At 42.0% G+C, this 16170-nt stretch overlaps 1 protein-coding gene across 4 annotated transcripts in view; it reads left to right on the plus strand.

Moving 5' to 3' along the window:
- SPTBN5 (spectrin beta, non-erythrocytic 5) overlaps window positions 1-16170 on the plus strand; it is a 236894-nt gene that overhangs the window by 111720 nt on the left and 109004 nt on the right. For all 4 annotated transcript variants that reach the window (XM_072115674.1, XM_072115671.1, XM_072115673.1 and 1 more), the window contains 3 exons: window positions 8697-8801; window positions 10108-10296; window positions 11597-11749. In XM_072115674.1, the coding sequence (XP_071971775.1) occupies window positions 8697-8801; window positions 10108-10296; window positions 11597-11749 (447 nt within the window). The remainder of the gene's footprint in view (window positions 1-8696; window positions 8802-10107; window positions 10297-11596; window positions 11750-16170) is intronic.

Consider the following 16170-nt stretch of genomic DNA (forward strand, 5'->3'; position numbering starts at 1 on the left):
GGCAGCCAATGAGAGCTCAACTTTCATTTATCCACAGTTAATAAAATTAAAGCTAAGGTTTGATTGGTTTCCATGGACAACTAGAACAGTTCTGCCCTTAGGCATTTCTGATAAATCTCAGCCCAGAGTAGCAAATTTTGGGCAAAGCGGCAGATTTGACAATTTTAAGACTTTTTGAAGAAAAAAATTAATGTAGCTGCAAAATAATATCCCTTTGGTGTGTTTACTTTCTGAATGTATTTACGTCCCATGTGATCTCTCATTCACCCACAGGAAATGGAATCAGATTCTGGGTATTCCGGGAATATGAACGTCTGATCCAAAAAACCCATGATGCTATAAATAAATGAATATAACAAAACTTAATGTCATTAGTCACAAAATGGAGCTTAAATAGTTTGATTTTATGATTCACAAAATTTTATGGGCTTTCTAAAGTAGGTGGAGTTATCACCAAGTTGGCTGCCACTTGAAACTACAAGTCCCATGCTCTACTGCTCTACTGATTCCTGGAATACCACTTCAAAAAGACCATTTCTAGAAACAGTACATTAAGGGAAATCTACCATCAGATTACCTGATGGTAGATGACTATTGCGTACCTCCCCATCCCCATGTGTCCCAAGCGTCATTTCCTATTTCTTTACATGGCTTCATTTCTGTAAAAATATATTTATAATACATTCAAATAAGCCTGTGGTGCTCTGCAGAGCACCATCAGGCACCACTGTAATATGCATGCCCCTAGCAGCATTAGCCCCGATCTGAGCCAGTCATGGGGAGGTACCTAATAGTCATCAACCATCAGGTAATCTGATGGTAAATGTCCCTTAAATTTGGAGAGCCTGATACAGAATGTGGGTCTCAATTCTGCCCGATCCACCAGAGTCTATCATCAGAATTTATCCTTATAGAACTGCATACTTTACCCCAAAATACGCTCTGATGTACCTGCGTAACCCATCTCTCCCCCCCCCCCCCTCCCCCCTGCCCTGCAAATTCTTAGAGAGGTTACTGAGCCTATACAAGGTACTCCCAATTTTGGAGGCACCCAGATGACATATTTTACAAGTATCAAAGAAGGCAGCAGAAGGTGACTTGCAGTGGGGGGGGGGGGGGTGACTTGCAGCCTCTGGCTGTATTACAAGGTTAATATTTTGCTATTACAGATGCCAGAAAACTTGTAGAAAACACTCCACTCCCCCCATCCCCTAGGTGGAACGAGCAGCCTAATTTGGACTCTCTATCACCAGTAATCTACTGGTAGATGTCTTTTAAGTTAACTCCATGCCACTTCCCATTGTTTTTAGTGCCTTTGCTTATAGCCTAGCACCATCAGTAATTAAAAGCATGAAATCTGACACAGGATCAAGGAAGAGGACAACCTAAATGAGCAAAAATTGTCTTGAAGGGGTTATCTACTTTCAGCAAATAATTGATATGCTTTTTCTAAGGAAAACAGTTTTCCAAAACGATATCTGCTTGCTGTCATAGAAGCTATAGAAAGATTTTATGTTTACTTCCAGGGGATACAAATCTGTATTCTGGTCATGTGATGGACACGCTGGTGCACAAGCCGTTATATCACAAGGCTCTAATTACTCTCTGTGATAATAACAGCTTGTGCACCTCCATGTCCATCACAAGATCATGGACAGATGTCTATGCACTGGAAGTAAACACAGAAGCTATCTATAGAATGACAGCAAGCAGAGATCTAGAAAACCGTAAGGAATTTATACAGAAATTGTATAACGTTTTCATTACACAAACATTATCAATTATTTGCTGAAAGTGGACAACCCCTTCAAAGCCAGGAGCTGTAAATCTTACTAGAACTTTTTTTTTTTTTTTTAACTGAGGAAATAGGGAAAAGAATGAATAAGATTTTATTATTCTTCTTTTAGCCAAAACCATTTTGTTGGGTTTTGGTCAAGATAATTTTCAAATAAATGTACCTCAACCCACAAATATGAGGACTAATCTGTTTACAGTAGATGTTTCGCAGAATGAAATTTTGAATGTATCTATGAGGTATGCCATCTTATAAAGTGATGGTTAATTGTTAGAATGTGCTTAAAACTGTGGGTGTCTAATCTCAAAAATATCTATCCAAAGTAGACACAACACTGATTTATTTCTAAGATGTGCTTATCCTTCAGCTTCTGCAGCATAGATGGAGCCGTGCCACAGTTCCTTGCACTGTGAGTGAAAGGGGCGCTGTTATGCTACATGCACACGATGTATGCATACATCGGCACTGCGGAAAGGAGCAGGGGATGAGCGCAGCTCACCCCCGCCCCTCTCCATAGGACTATACAGCTCACGGTGCCGTATTACGTAGAAAGATAGGATATTTCCAATGTTTCTACGGGCTATGGAGCGGTACGGTGCCACACGTGTGCTGTACAGGGCTGTGAGCTCATAGAAGTGTATGGGGGACATATATACTCCGTATATACGTCAGCCGTATATATGTCCCCCATACATTCGTGTGAATGTAGCCTTATACAGTGAAGAAATTGTGAAGTCAATGTGGTTCCAGAGTTTGGACCTACCATTTATGATGAAAATATGGCGTATCCTACCAACATACAATTACATTATTTGATTGGAAACCCCTCTAAAACCATTTGAGCAGATGTGTAATGGAGATGGCCTGCACTCTGTCCATCAGAATGGAAGACACATATACAATTGATTCGGAGCGTGCACAGCAGGAATATCGGTAGGTCAGGGCCCCAAATTCCTGGTCAGCGGTCCCTAACTGCATCCTCCGGAGAGGAGCATGAGCATTATAAAGAATGATGTAGAGGAGTGGCGGCATTGTAAAGAATGAGGAAGAGGATCAGGAGCATTATTAAGATGGGGGAGAGGAGTGTGGGCATTATAAAGACTTCTTGGAGGCTTTGGCATTTTTCATGAATGAGAGAAGGCTGCTGGGCATAACACAAATGATGGGTAGGTTGCTGGAAATTCTATGAATGAGGGGAGGCAACTGAGCATTTCTCGAAGGGGGTAAGGGGGCTGGGAATTTCTCAAAGGGTGTGAGGGTGCTGAGCATTTAATCGTTTTAATTTAATTTTTTTTAAAAATGTTCACACATGGTGACCAAGTCACTTTAACATAACAAATAAGTTTAAGGACCAATGTTTGGTACCAAAGTGACCAATTCAAAATAAAAACTACAGTATAGTAGATCCATTGGGCCCACTGGTGTCTTGTTACACCACTGCATTTAAGCTGAGGACTATATATTACAGAATTGATATGACAACAATGGCCCGATTATTGTGACCTTTTCAGATCATGAGAATGGGGTTCATGTGCCCCCCCCCTCCCTCGACTTCAAATATAGAGCAATGGTTGTAAGCTTAAAGTCTAATCAAGTGGCAGAAGAGCTCAGTTGTCTTTTTCGGATAAATTGAAGACTTTGGGACACATTTACTTACCCAGTCCCTGCGCGATCCCCGATCTGAACTGTCCGACAAGGATGAACTCTGCCACAATTCATGAAGATAGTGCGCCCGATATCCTGCATGTGTCGCTTCCCCGATCAGGTCCGCCGGAGTTCACCTTCTTCTTCCCGGGGCATGTAAGTGCTTGGCTTGTGACACAAATTTAAATGTAAATCCTGCGCGTTGTCCGAATCCGTTGCATCGTCCGAGGGACCGCCCCACGATTTGTGTCGCGTGAAAGCTGGAGCGATTGCGATACTATCGAATCGCATGTGACACAATCCCCAGCGTAATCCCCGAAAAGTTGGGAAACCTGGCGAAAATGCGGTCGCGGGGCCCTTAGTAAATAAGCCCGAATGTATTGCTTCCCTCCATGCTGTGTAGGAGGCGCATTCACAGCAGCTAGTCACTTCCCACCTCTACACCTCTTGGACAAATTTTGTCAGTTCAGGAGGTGTACAATGGAGCCTGATTAGCGGAGAAAGAGTCATTAATGGGGGAGATTTATCAAGCTGCCCAAGAGTAAGAATGTACTTAGTTGTCCAATGCAACCAATTACAGCTCCCCTTTAAAATATTCATGAGCACCGGTAAAATGAAAGCTGAGCTGTAATTGGTTGCCGTGGGCATCTAAGTGCATTCTTAAACTCAGGCAGCTCAATAAATCTGCCCCATTGTTCTAAAAAAAAGTTGGGCACTTACCTTACTTCAGTAGTCACAAACCCAACTAGGTTGCGGCAGTGTCAGTGGAATGAAGCCAAAGTACAAAGTTTGAGTGGAAATTTTCAAAGTAAGACTGACACCGTTGTCATGTCTGTTACTATGCTCATAGGGATCTTATACAAGTACTGAATACTGAGAACTCCTAATACCCTTATTTAATTTATTGTACAACCAAATATTAAAAGTTCTCTGGACTGGTCCATTATTTAAATGAACTTTACAGCTTCATTGGGATCATATGTTTAGCATTGATGGAGTTAACTATATACAGTCTTGCACCAAGCAGAGTAAATACATTATCAAGCTAATGACTCGATGTGGTTTTGTACAGGCCTATCCAGTGACAGCCAAGTATCCAGACACAGACGCTAGGTTAAGGATTGGGTTTCCAGTTCAGTTTTCCAGCTGTTGGTTACTCCTTCCCGTGCCAGCCCATCAGCCCCCCTGCTGGGAAACCCTGCTGCGAATAGCGTCCAAAGTCTAATCTGCTTGCATACACCCCGCAGCAGCTTTTTATGACCTTCGATAGAACATGACCTGAGCAGCAGCAGAATGTTACAAACACCACATGACCAGATCGGGTCTTCTTACTAAAAAGAGTCATACTACAAGTTCAAGAATCACTGTGAAATATAGCACCTTAGCTCTGCCACGTCTGTACATGCCAATAATTCACTATAATGAATGGCAGTATTTTGCTTCTTGTTAAGTCTTTCTTTGCAAACATATGGTGCAACCCTCAGCCGACATAAACACATTTCTCAATGGTCCGAATGTATACTTCTAGCCAAATCGGATCTTATTATAGCTCATTATCAAATGCAAAATATAGGACATTTTGTTTGCATGCATTTCTGAGCTGAAGGATGCAATATAGTTCTTACAGGATGAACTGTCCTAAATATTGGGTTATTTATCACCACATTTTGGAAGAAAACGCAGTCATTGCTATGTTACTATAGCATGTTACTATGTTAAAAACTACAACTGAGATTTTGGACATAGGTGCAAATGAGAATTTCAGACATTGACAGGTAGACTACAAAATATTCATAACACTTCCATAGTATAGGTCCTCAATAACAGAATGGTGAGGGTCCAACACCCAGCACCCTCTCCGCACAGCTCTTCTCTATTGCTGATAATCAGAGACTGAAGAAGAAAGCAGTCGGCTCCATTTTTGATGTAGATCTGTTCATGTTAATATGAATGGGAGCTAAACTGCAGTGACTTAGTTCAGCCACTAAAAAAAGAATGAAGCTGTGTTTTCTATTCCATTGAAGAATATAATCACGGTCCAGCCAGGTTCCCGACATCAGTTAACTTTATTTGGGTTACATCATAACCAATCCATAGAAGCAAGTCAAAGCATCAACACGTTTTGAGTAGAACGACCGCCCTTAATCATGACATTCCCTGTTTATTAGGCCGCATTCACATGGCCGTGTGCTCACCCAGAATGGATCCCAGGCTTGGTTCCCAGATGGGTGGGGAAGTGAGGGGGAGCTCTCCTCTCCTCTCCTCACCCCCCCCCCCCCTCACCCCGTTCGGTCATGCTGTAGTGAGACACTAGGGGCATTCATTATTGCTCCTGCACAAAAATGATGGATTTGCCCAAAAGAAATTTATGAGGGTTTTATACCATTTTCTGTCCCTTTTCCAATTTTTCTGATGGGGGGAGGGTTGACCTAGTAAAAAGGGGCTTGGTTTGGGAGAAAGAGGCATGGCTTTATGAAAATTAGCCTGTGTGCTAAAAAATTAAGAGGGTACTCCACATTTGGTGCACATTTTGGACCAACTAAAAGCAGGTCTAAAAGTAGAACTTAACATCCTTAGGCTCCTTTCACACAAACGCACTGTATGATTTCTCCAGCCTGTAATTCTGTGCTGTATGAGTCTGCATTTACAGTACATGACGTTTTTCATCCGTATGTGCACGTATGTCACCGTATCTGTAATGTGTCCGTATTAAATTCAGTGGGCTGGAGAATTACGGCTGGCTGATGGATGGCTGACTATTGGCTGGCTGACACTTCCTACTGATGCACAACTGCACGCAACACATACTGTATTTTAAACATTCCCGTAGACTTCTATGGGGTATACGGAATGGAATCTGTGTTTTTATTGGCTGCAGCACCTAGAACAGTCTTGCTCTACAGAACTTCAGAACAGTGGGAAGATTCATCAGAAGAGGTCCGTAGACTCTTGAAACAATCTTCTCCATATGCTTGTATTGTCAGCATCACTCAACCTTTCTGCCCCATTTGAACACCCAAGTAAATAGCATCTGTATACTTGAGTATGAAGAGTAAAAGCCCCTCCATTTCCATTAGCTATCTCTAACACTGAAGACACTGTGGACTATTCCAGTGGTTTATTATACTATAAAACCCACTGCATGATCTCTCCAGGAGTCTGGCCATATATGGATGGAAGTATCAGGGCCAAACATACGCAGCTTTGGTTGTCTGAAAGAGATGTAATTGCTGTGTTGATCAGGGGGACATCTCACGTGGTGTGGGATTCTATGAGACCTACTGGTCAAAGGTCTGCCAATTTCCATGTGTAAACCAAAACATAGTGGAGCACATTTACTAAAAATAGTGCAGTCTATACTGTGCACAGTTTGCCTGTGTATAGTGCAGGGTGCGCCAGATTCAGGATTTCTGGCACACGTTCTTCATGAATCTGGCACTCCCCTCACTGCTCCGACAGAGTGCACCACTTTTTTTTGAGGAAACTTAGGGAGTGCAACACATTTCTGTCGGACTTTGCATGATAAATGTGGTGCACGATCCGGCTGAGAATCGGAACGCCCATTTCAGCGCAGAAATTTGTGTTGCATGAAGAAAAGTGAAGCCGTGCAACTCAAAATGGTTGCGTGCCAAACATATGTGGCGCAGGCACTGCTTAGTTACCTGTGCAAGCAGTTAAAAGAACATGCAAAGTCCAACAAAAAACTGGCATAAGCACCTTAGTAAATGTGCCCCAGTTTGTTAACCCTGGTCAAGAACGTCACACTAACGAATATTGAAGACATCTATATTGACCCCTATTGTTTTAGACCAGGAAGACTATACAACTTAGACCAAAACTAGCTGTCATATGCAGCCAAGGGTATCCTGAACCCCTGGATCACTTCATGCAGATGTATCTAGACCGTAACTTGGGTGGCTATTTAGGTAGTTTCCACCATTGTGCACAAGTGTGAATGAGTCAAAATGCTAAAAGAATTTTTTCAATGTGGTGTGGGATTACAGCAGTCCTTGCAGCAGTTTTCTGTTGAATTTTGCACCTTCTTTTAGGTGCACATGTATTTAAGAAGTGTTTGCCCCACATTTGTGTCACAAGCGACCCTTTTGGGGGCGCCTGCACTAGGTATTATGCAACACAAATTAGGGGGCGTTCAGGTGCTCGGACGAACTGTGCGCCACATTTAACATGCAAAGTGTGTCACACGCCACTTGTTAAAAGTGTCGGAGCTGTGCACAGGGCACCAGATTCATGAAGAACAGGCACCAGAAACACAATATGTAAAATACTTCTGATCCTGTACAATGTTTTACTATGCATATTAGGTGTTAGTTATATATTCAAGTTTCCCCCATGATCTCAGATGGAATGTTGGTTTTTTTTAGTGTACCATATCTCTTTGGAGAACCAAATGTATGTGAACAAAAGGCTATTGTAATGCTGTACTTTTTCTTATGGTGCGTTGCAGTAGGATATTCTTTGTAAACCTCTACCTCATCACTGAGGTGCTCCACATACTTTCATGCCATGAATTAGATGCGGGAGCTGTAACTATCGTAGTTACTATCGCAAAAATATTTACCTGTAGTTACAGTGGTTTATTAGACAAAAATCTCAGCTGCCTCCAATTCCATGTCAGAGAAAATTCCTGAAATAAAGGCCACAACATATTACTGTACTTAGGAGAACATCTGTTCTTGAGACCCATAGCATATCTTCAGTAAAAGCCGTCTCTGGCATCAATATATTTCCAAGAAGGAATTTATTTTCACTCAATAATGACAGAACATACAATGGGGGTTTTATACTTTTGCCGCTAGAAGAAGTAAACAGTCTTCAATCTAAGAAACTCCTCCAGATGGTGAGACTTTAGGAGAGCAGATCCAAACTGATGAACTTCCCAAAGTTTTGATCATTATACACTACATTTACAAGATGAAAAGCAAGGCTGTTCTCATTAATGTCTACACTAAAACAAGAATCTAAATGCAATGCACATGTCATGACTGTAAAGCATTGGCGAGACTACATTTGCCTGCAAGAAACAAAGCGCTCATTACAATGATATAGTATATGGTGAAAACCAGCAGTAACTGGGACTTGTCCATTGTTAAAGGTAAGATGACTACATAAAAAAAATTATATTCACTTTTTATAACACCTTTGAGCACTCTGTATAAATATTTGGCAACAGTCATTACATATTATATCATGATTTAATATTTTCGTTTAAAAGATGAAAATGAATCTGTGTTTGCAGGTTCGATTAAAGTCAAGTGACCTTGGAGAATCTGCTGGAGAAATTGAGCAACTGATCAAAAAACACGAGGCCTTTGAGAAGCTTCTGTCGTCCCAGGATGAAAAAGTAACGTTTTGTGTGTTGGAAAAATGCTTCAGTGGTTGTCATACCATTAATTACAAATATACAGAATCTGTGCAGCTAAAGGGAACCCATCAGAAGCTTTTACCCAACTAAACTAACAGCCCTCTTAGGTAGGGTTCAGAATATCCTTTCTAGAATTCTCTAGAAAAAAAATTCACCTAGTAGTTTGAGAAGAGTGCCTTTTTACCTGAGATTATTTACTTTAAGGCTACATTCACACGGACGTATGAAAACGGCCGTATCCGTACCGTACAGTTTTTTTTACGGATTACATACGGCCACATTCATTTCAATGGACAATACGTCTGACCATTTATATTGCCGATGTTAACTCCGTTCCGTACCGTATACTAGCCGTTTAAAGAGCATGTCCTATTTTCTCCCGTATTTCAGTTCCGTATGCCTTAGAAGTCTATGGGGACGTATAAAATACGGGTTACATACGTGCTGCATACGGATGAAAAACGTCACGTATATACAGCCCGTAAATACGGGACTGGAGAAATCATACGGTCGTGTGAATGTAGCCTTAGAGACAGAAGGGGGGAATGTCATTCCCTGAAGCAGTTTTTAGCTTTTGCATATAAAGTGAAGATCCAGTGAAAGAAAAAATCCCTGACACATACCTCCTACAAAAGCCAAAAGAAAACTCTGGGAGACAGTAGTAGTGCAGTATATAGTAGAAGCCATCAGGTCAGATAAGTGGTATAAGGGTTCAAGTACCTAAAAGGGGCTTAAAAATACAGTAATAAATAAAATACAAATTAAAAACCTAAAAAAATAATAACAGTTAAAATTACTTTTCTAACATGTCCTGTCTATCAAGATATAAAAACGATTATTGACCTCAGAATCTGGAAGAGCAAAAAAATTTATTTTACAAAACATTTTATTTTTTTTTCATCTATGTATTTATATAATAATTTATAATAATAATAATAATAATAACAACAATAATAATAATAATACCTATATATATCCATATTTGTACCGATTTTTTTTCCAGCTTTCCAGTACATTGCATGGAATACTTTATATTAACACTAGAAAGTACAAATTGTTATGTAGAAAACAAGTCATCATATAGCTCTGTACATGAAAAAATTAAAAAGTTATGGAGCAAAAAACTGAAACGCTTAAAAAAAAAAAAAAAGCAAGAAGGGATTTAAGATAGCAACATAAAAATATTCCTGGGAAACACAACCCCAAATTGTGTGCAGCTTTGCTAAAATAAGAAACTAATTTGTTGATGTAGACAGCACAGCTAAGTACATTTGGCGATTTTCAGGTGATATCCTTACAAGATCAAGCCACTAAACTTTTAGAAGACAACAGAAGACTGGACACTGGACCAATCCAATACAAACTGAATTCTGTCATAGACCGAAGGAGAAAAGTGAAAGCTCTCAGCGAGGCCAGACGGGAAGAGTTAACCACCGCCCTCCTACTCGCTCTATTTAACCAGAACCTCACAGAGGTAATGAACTGCATTTTTGGGATCTTGGCTGTTTCTATGTTTGTCTATGTTTCCATGGCATTTTGTCTAAGTTTCACGGCAAGTCTTTTCATCATCTGCTTCTCTTGAGAGATTCATATATGTATATATGTGTAGGACACCAGATCTTTTGTACTTCTGTAGAATATTCATATTTACAGTAGTTGTACTCATCATTTTGTTTTAGATAATTCCTTAAAGAGAACACTGAAAATAGAAATGAATTGGACAAGTGATATGAAGTAGTTGTTTTTCTGTATACAGAATTTTATGTACTTTCTTGACACATACAGGGGCACATTTACTTAGAAAGTCGGACAGTTCACTCAAAGTGTTTTTTTCCATATATAATTATGGGTGCGACTATTCATTAAAGGAAACCTACCACTTCTGATAGTGCTTCTAAGCTGCGTGCGCCTGAATAGGAAGTGGTCGCGCGCAAGGCGAGCGCGTACCGCAGTGCGATGAATCTACTTGGTATATAAAGATTACTAAAGCGTTTAAAAACATAGCGAAAATAAGCGCTGGCACCAGCACACCCTGAGCTGCTGCACGGCATTTGCAGCTTAGAAGCACCATCAGAAGTGGTAGGTTTCCTTTAAGATTGTGCGCGAGAAATCCAGAATCTGTTGCTTCCCAGCACTGGCCCAAAAGAGTTCACCATCTTTTTTGTGGTGTTTGCATGTTCACTACGGCGCTCGGTCCGGCTTAAGTACGGCTTGTCCCTTAATTTGTGTTGCATGGAGGTCAGCGCAGCTGTGCCACAAAAGGGTCGCATGTGACACAATAGCGGCGCGGACACTTCTTAAATACCTGTGCAAGCCGTTTTAGCCTACAAGAACGTGAACAGTCTGACAAAAGTGCAGCGCAAAGCCCTTGGTAAATGTGTCCCACAGTCTAGTTGAAAGCCTCCAGAGAACATTTGTGCTCATCTCTTGCTCATTTAATCCATCTGTTTTTTGTCCTGCTGCACAACTTGGGGACTTCTTCCCCAGCTAGTTGCCATATAGCTAGACAGAGGACAGTGAGGAGTTATGGCTCTGATATCACTATGCTTTTAAGTTTTAATCGTAATAAGACACAAAAATTAAGATTACATTTGTAAATTTTCTGTGGTTAGCAAAATTTATTTTTCTTGACCCATAGTAGTTTACCGGAGGTAAGTAATACTTATCTTCATGATGTAGGTACTCAAATTAAATAAGAAAATGGGAGAGATGACGAAAAAATTTCATAGAGTGTCCTACAGGCAAAAGGTAATAATGATTCTTTTCATTCCAAGGCACAATACTGGATCAATGAGCGCATGCAGCTGTTGGACGATGATCAGCCAGGATCCACAGATATACAAAGTAAACTGAAACTTTTACAAAAACATCAAGTCTTTGAAGCTGAGATTCTCGCACATGAGAAGACAATCCAAGATATTACTGAGGTAAAACTGAGGTCTACACCATTATACACTCACCGGCCACTTTATTAGGTACACCTGTCCAACTGCTCGTTAACACTTAATTTCTAATCAGCCAATCACATGGCGGCAACTCAGTGCATTTGGGCATGTAGACATGGTCAAGACAATCTCTTGCAGTTCAAACCGAGCATCAGTATGGGGAAGAAAGGTGATTTGAGTGCCTTTGAACGTGGCATGGTTGTTAGTGCCAGAAGGGCTGGTCTGAGTATTTCAGAAACTGCTGATCTACTGGGATTTTCACGCACAACCATCTCTAGGGTTTACAAAGAATGGTCCGAAAAAGAAAAAACATCCAGTGAGCGGCAGTTCTGTGGGCGGAAATGCCTTGTTGATGCCAGAGGTCAGAGGAGAATGGGCAGACTGGTTCGAGCTGATAGAAAGGCAACAGTGACTCAAATCGCCACCCGTTACAACCAAGGTAGGCAGAAGAGCATCTCTGAACGCACAGTACGTCGAACTTTGAGGCAGATGGGCTACAGCAGCATAAGACCACACTGGGTGCCACTCCTTTCAGCTAAGAACAGGAAACTGAGGCTACAATTTGCACAAGCTCATCGAAATTGGACAGTAGAAGATTGGAAAAACGTTGCCTGGTCTGATGAGTCTCGATTTCTGCTGCGACATTCGGATGGTAGGGTCAGAATTTGGCGTCAATGACATGAAAGCATGGATCCATCCTGTCTTGTATCAACGGTTCAGGCTGGTGGTGGTGGTGTCATGGTGTGGGGAATATTTTCTTGCCACTCTTAGGGCCCCTTGGTACCAATTGAGCATCGTTGCAACGCCACAGCCTACCTGAGTATTGTTGCTGATCATGTCCATCCCTTTATGACCACAATGTAACCAACATCTGATGGCTACTTTCAGCAGGATAATGCGCCATGTCATAAAGCTGGAATCATCTCAGACTGGTTTCTTGAACATGACAATGAGTTCACTGTACTCAAATGGCCTCCACAGTCACCAGATCTCAATCCAATAGAGCATCTTTGGGATGTGGTGGAACAGGAGATTCGCATCATGGATGTGCAGCTGACAAATCTGTGGCAACTGTGTGATGCCATCATGTCAATATGGACCAAAATCTCTGAGGAATGCTTCCAGCACCTTGTTGAATCTATGCCACGAAGAATTGAGGCAGTTCTGAAGGCAAAAGGGGGTCCAACCCGTTAGTAGCATGGTGTACCTAATAAAGTGGCTGGTGAGTGTATATACTAACTTCATACTTTTATTTTGTGCTCTTAGCTGTGAGCTTCGTTCTTCAATTAACTCAGAAAGGACCTTACTAGAGATGAGCGAACATGCTCGTCCGAGCTTGATGCTCGGTCGAGCATTAGGGTACTCGAAACTGCTCGTTGCTCGGACGAATACTTCGCCCGCTCGAGAAAATGGCAGCTCCCGCCGTTTTGCTTTTTGGCGGCCAGAAACAGAGCCAATAACAAGCCAGGAGACTCTGCACTCCACCCAGCATGACGTTGTACCCTTACACGTCGATAGCAGTGGTTGGCTGGCCAGATCAGGTGACCCTGGGATAGACTAGCCGCTGCCCGCGCTGCTCGGATCATTCTGTGTCTGGATGCCGCTAGGGAGAGAGCTGCTGCTGGTCAGGGAAAGCGTTAGGGTGTTCTATTAGCTTACTGTTAGGCAGGAGTGATTCTCAAAGAACCCAACAGCCCTTCTTAGGGCTACAATAACGTTCTACTTTTTTTATTTTAATTTGCATCTAGTACCATTTTGTGAGGAATTAGCAGGGGGACTTGCTACCGTTGTGTTTAGCTCTTAGTGGCACACATATCCATAGCAAAGACCGAAGTGGGAAAATTTAGTAGGGGTTGGATTTCAATTAGGCACTAACTCAGTGTCATCTCATCTGGCATAGTAGTGTGCTTTGATACTTGGCTAGAAAATAGCCATAGGAGAATACAAAGAGCTTACTTACGCCTACAGTAGCGTTCTATATATTTGATTTCTGGTTGATCTGCTGGTGGCTGTACTTTCTGCAGTGCATGTACTAGCCAATTCTGAGCAATTTGTAGTGAGACTTGCGACCGCTGTGTTCTGCGCTTAGTGACGCACATATCCATAGCAAAGACCGAAGTGGTAAAATTTAGTAGGGGTTGGATTTCAATTAGGCACTAACTCAGTGTCATCTCATCTGGCATAGTAGTGTGCTTTGATACTTGGCTAGAAAATAGCCATAGGAGAATACAAAGAGCTTACTTACGCCTACAGTAGCGTTCTATATATTTGATTTCTGGTTGATCTGCTGGTGGCTGTACTTTCTGCAGTGCATGTACTAGCCAATTCTGAGCAATTTGTAGTGAGACTTGCGACCGCTGTGTTCTGCGCTTAGTGACGCACATATCCATAGCAAAGACCGAAGTGGGAAAATTTAGTAGGGGTTGGATTTCAATTAGGCACTAACTCAGTGTCATCTCATCTGGCATAGTAGTGTGCTTTGATACTTGGCTAGAAAATAGCCATAGGAGAATACAAAGAGCTTACTTACGCCTACAGTAGCGTTCTATATATTTGATTTCTGGTTGATCTGCTGGTGGCTGTACTTTCTGCAGTGCATGTACTAGCCAATTCTGAGCAATTTGTAGTGAGACTTGCGACCGCTGTGTTCTGCGCTTAGTGACGCACATATCCATAGCAAAGACCGAAGTGGGAAAATTTAGTAGGGGTTGGATTTCAATTAGGCACTAACTCAGTGTCATCTCATCTGGCATAGTAGTGTGCTTTGATACTTGGCTAGAAAATAGCCATAGGAGAATACAAAGAGCTTACTTACGCCTACAGTAGCGTTCTATATATTTGATTTCTGGTTGATCTGCTGGTGGCTGTACTTTCTGCAGTGCATGTACTAGCCAATTCTGAGCAATTTGTAGTGAGACTTGCGACTGCTGTGTTCTGCGCTTAGTGACGCACATATCCATAGCAAAGACCGAAGTGGGAAAATTTAGTAGGGGTTGGATTTCAATTAGGCACTAACTCAGTGTCATCTCATCTGGCATAGTAGTGTGCTTTGATACTTGGCTAGAAAATAGCCATAGGAGAATACAAAGAGCTTACTTACGCCTACAGTAGCGTTCTATATATTTGATTTCTGGTGGATCTGCTGGTGGCTGTACTTTCTGCAGTGCATGTACTAGCCAATTCTGAGCAATTTGTAGTGAGACTTGCGACCGCTGTGTTCTGCGCTTAGTGACGCACATATCCATAGCAAAGACCGAAGTGGGAAAATTTAGTAGGGGTTGGATTTCAATTAGGCACTAACTCAGTGTCATCTCATCTGGCATAGTAGTGTGCTTTGATACTTGGCTAGAAAATAGCCATAGGAGAATACAAAGAGCTTACTTACGCCTACAGTAGCGTTCTATATATTTGATTTCTGGTTGATCTGCTGGTGGCTGTACTTTCTGCAGTGCATGTACTAGCCAATTCTGAGCAATTTGTAGTGAGACTTGCGACTGCTGTGTTCTGCGCTTAGTGACGCACATATCCATAGCAAAGACCGAAGTGGGAAAATTTAGTAGGGGTTGGATTTCAATTAGGCACTAACTCAGTGTCATCTCATCTGGCATAGTAGTGTGCTTTGATACTTGGCTAGAAAATAGCCATAGCAATAGGATAGCATTGTTTGGTTTTAAAAACTCAAAAAAAAACAAAAAACACAAAAAAAACAAAAAACACAAAAAAAAACAAAAAACACAAAAAAAAACCAAAAAAAGTTAAAAAAAAAAAAAAGTTATAACTCTCATTTTAAAAATGTTTAACCCGAGGGCTAGGGGTAGAGGACGAGGGCGGGGACGTGGGCGTCCAACTACTGCAGGGGTCAGAGGCCGTGGTCCTGGGCGGGGTGAGACACCACCTGCTGATGAGGGAGCAGGGGAACGCCGCAGAGCTACACTCCCTAGGTTCATGTCTGAAGTTACTGGGACTCGTGGTAGAGCACTGTTGAGGCCAGAACAGTGCGAACAGGTGATGTCGTGGATTGCTGACAATGCTTCGAGCAATTTGTCCACCACCAGTCAGTCTTCCACGCAGTCCACCCATGTCACCGAAATCCCCACTCCTCCAGCTCCTGCACCTCAGCCTCCTCCCCCCCAGTCTGCCCCCTCCCAGGAAAATTTGGCATTTGAACCGGCATACTCTGAGGAACTGTTTTCTGGACCCTTCCCACAGTCACAAACCACTTGTCCGGTTGCTGCTGAGCAATTTTCCGATGCCCAGGTTTTCCACCAGTCACAGTCTGTGGATGATGATGACCTTCTTGACGTAGTGGAAGTGTGTAAAGAGGTGTCCGACGATGAGGAGACACGGTTGTCAGACAGTGGGGAAGTTGTTGTCAGGGCAGGAAGTCCGAGGGGGGAGCAGAC

This window comes from Engystomops pustulosus, chromosome 7 (assembly GCF_040894005.1).
Source record: "Engystomops pustulosus chromosome 7, aEngPut4.maternal, whole genome shotgun sequence".
In the NCBI taxonomy this organism is placed as follows: Eukaryota; Metazoa; Chordata; class Amphibia; order Anura; family Leptodactylidae; genus Engystomops; species Engystomops pustulosus.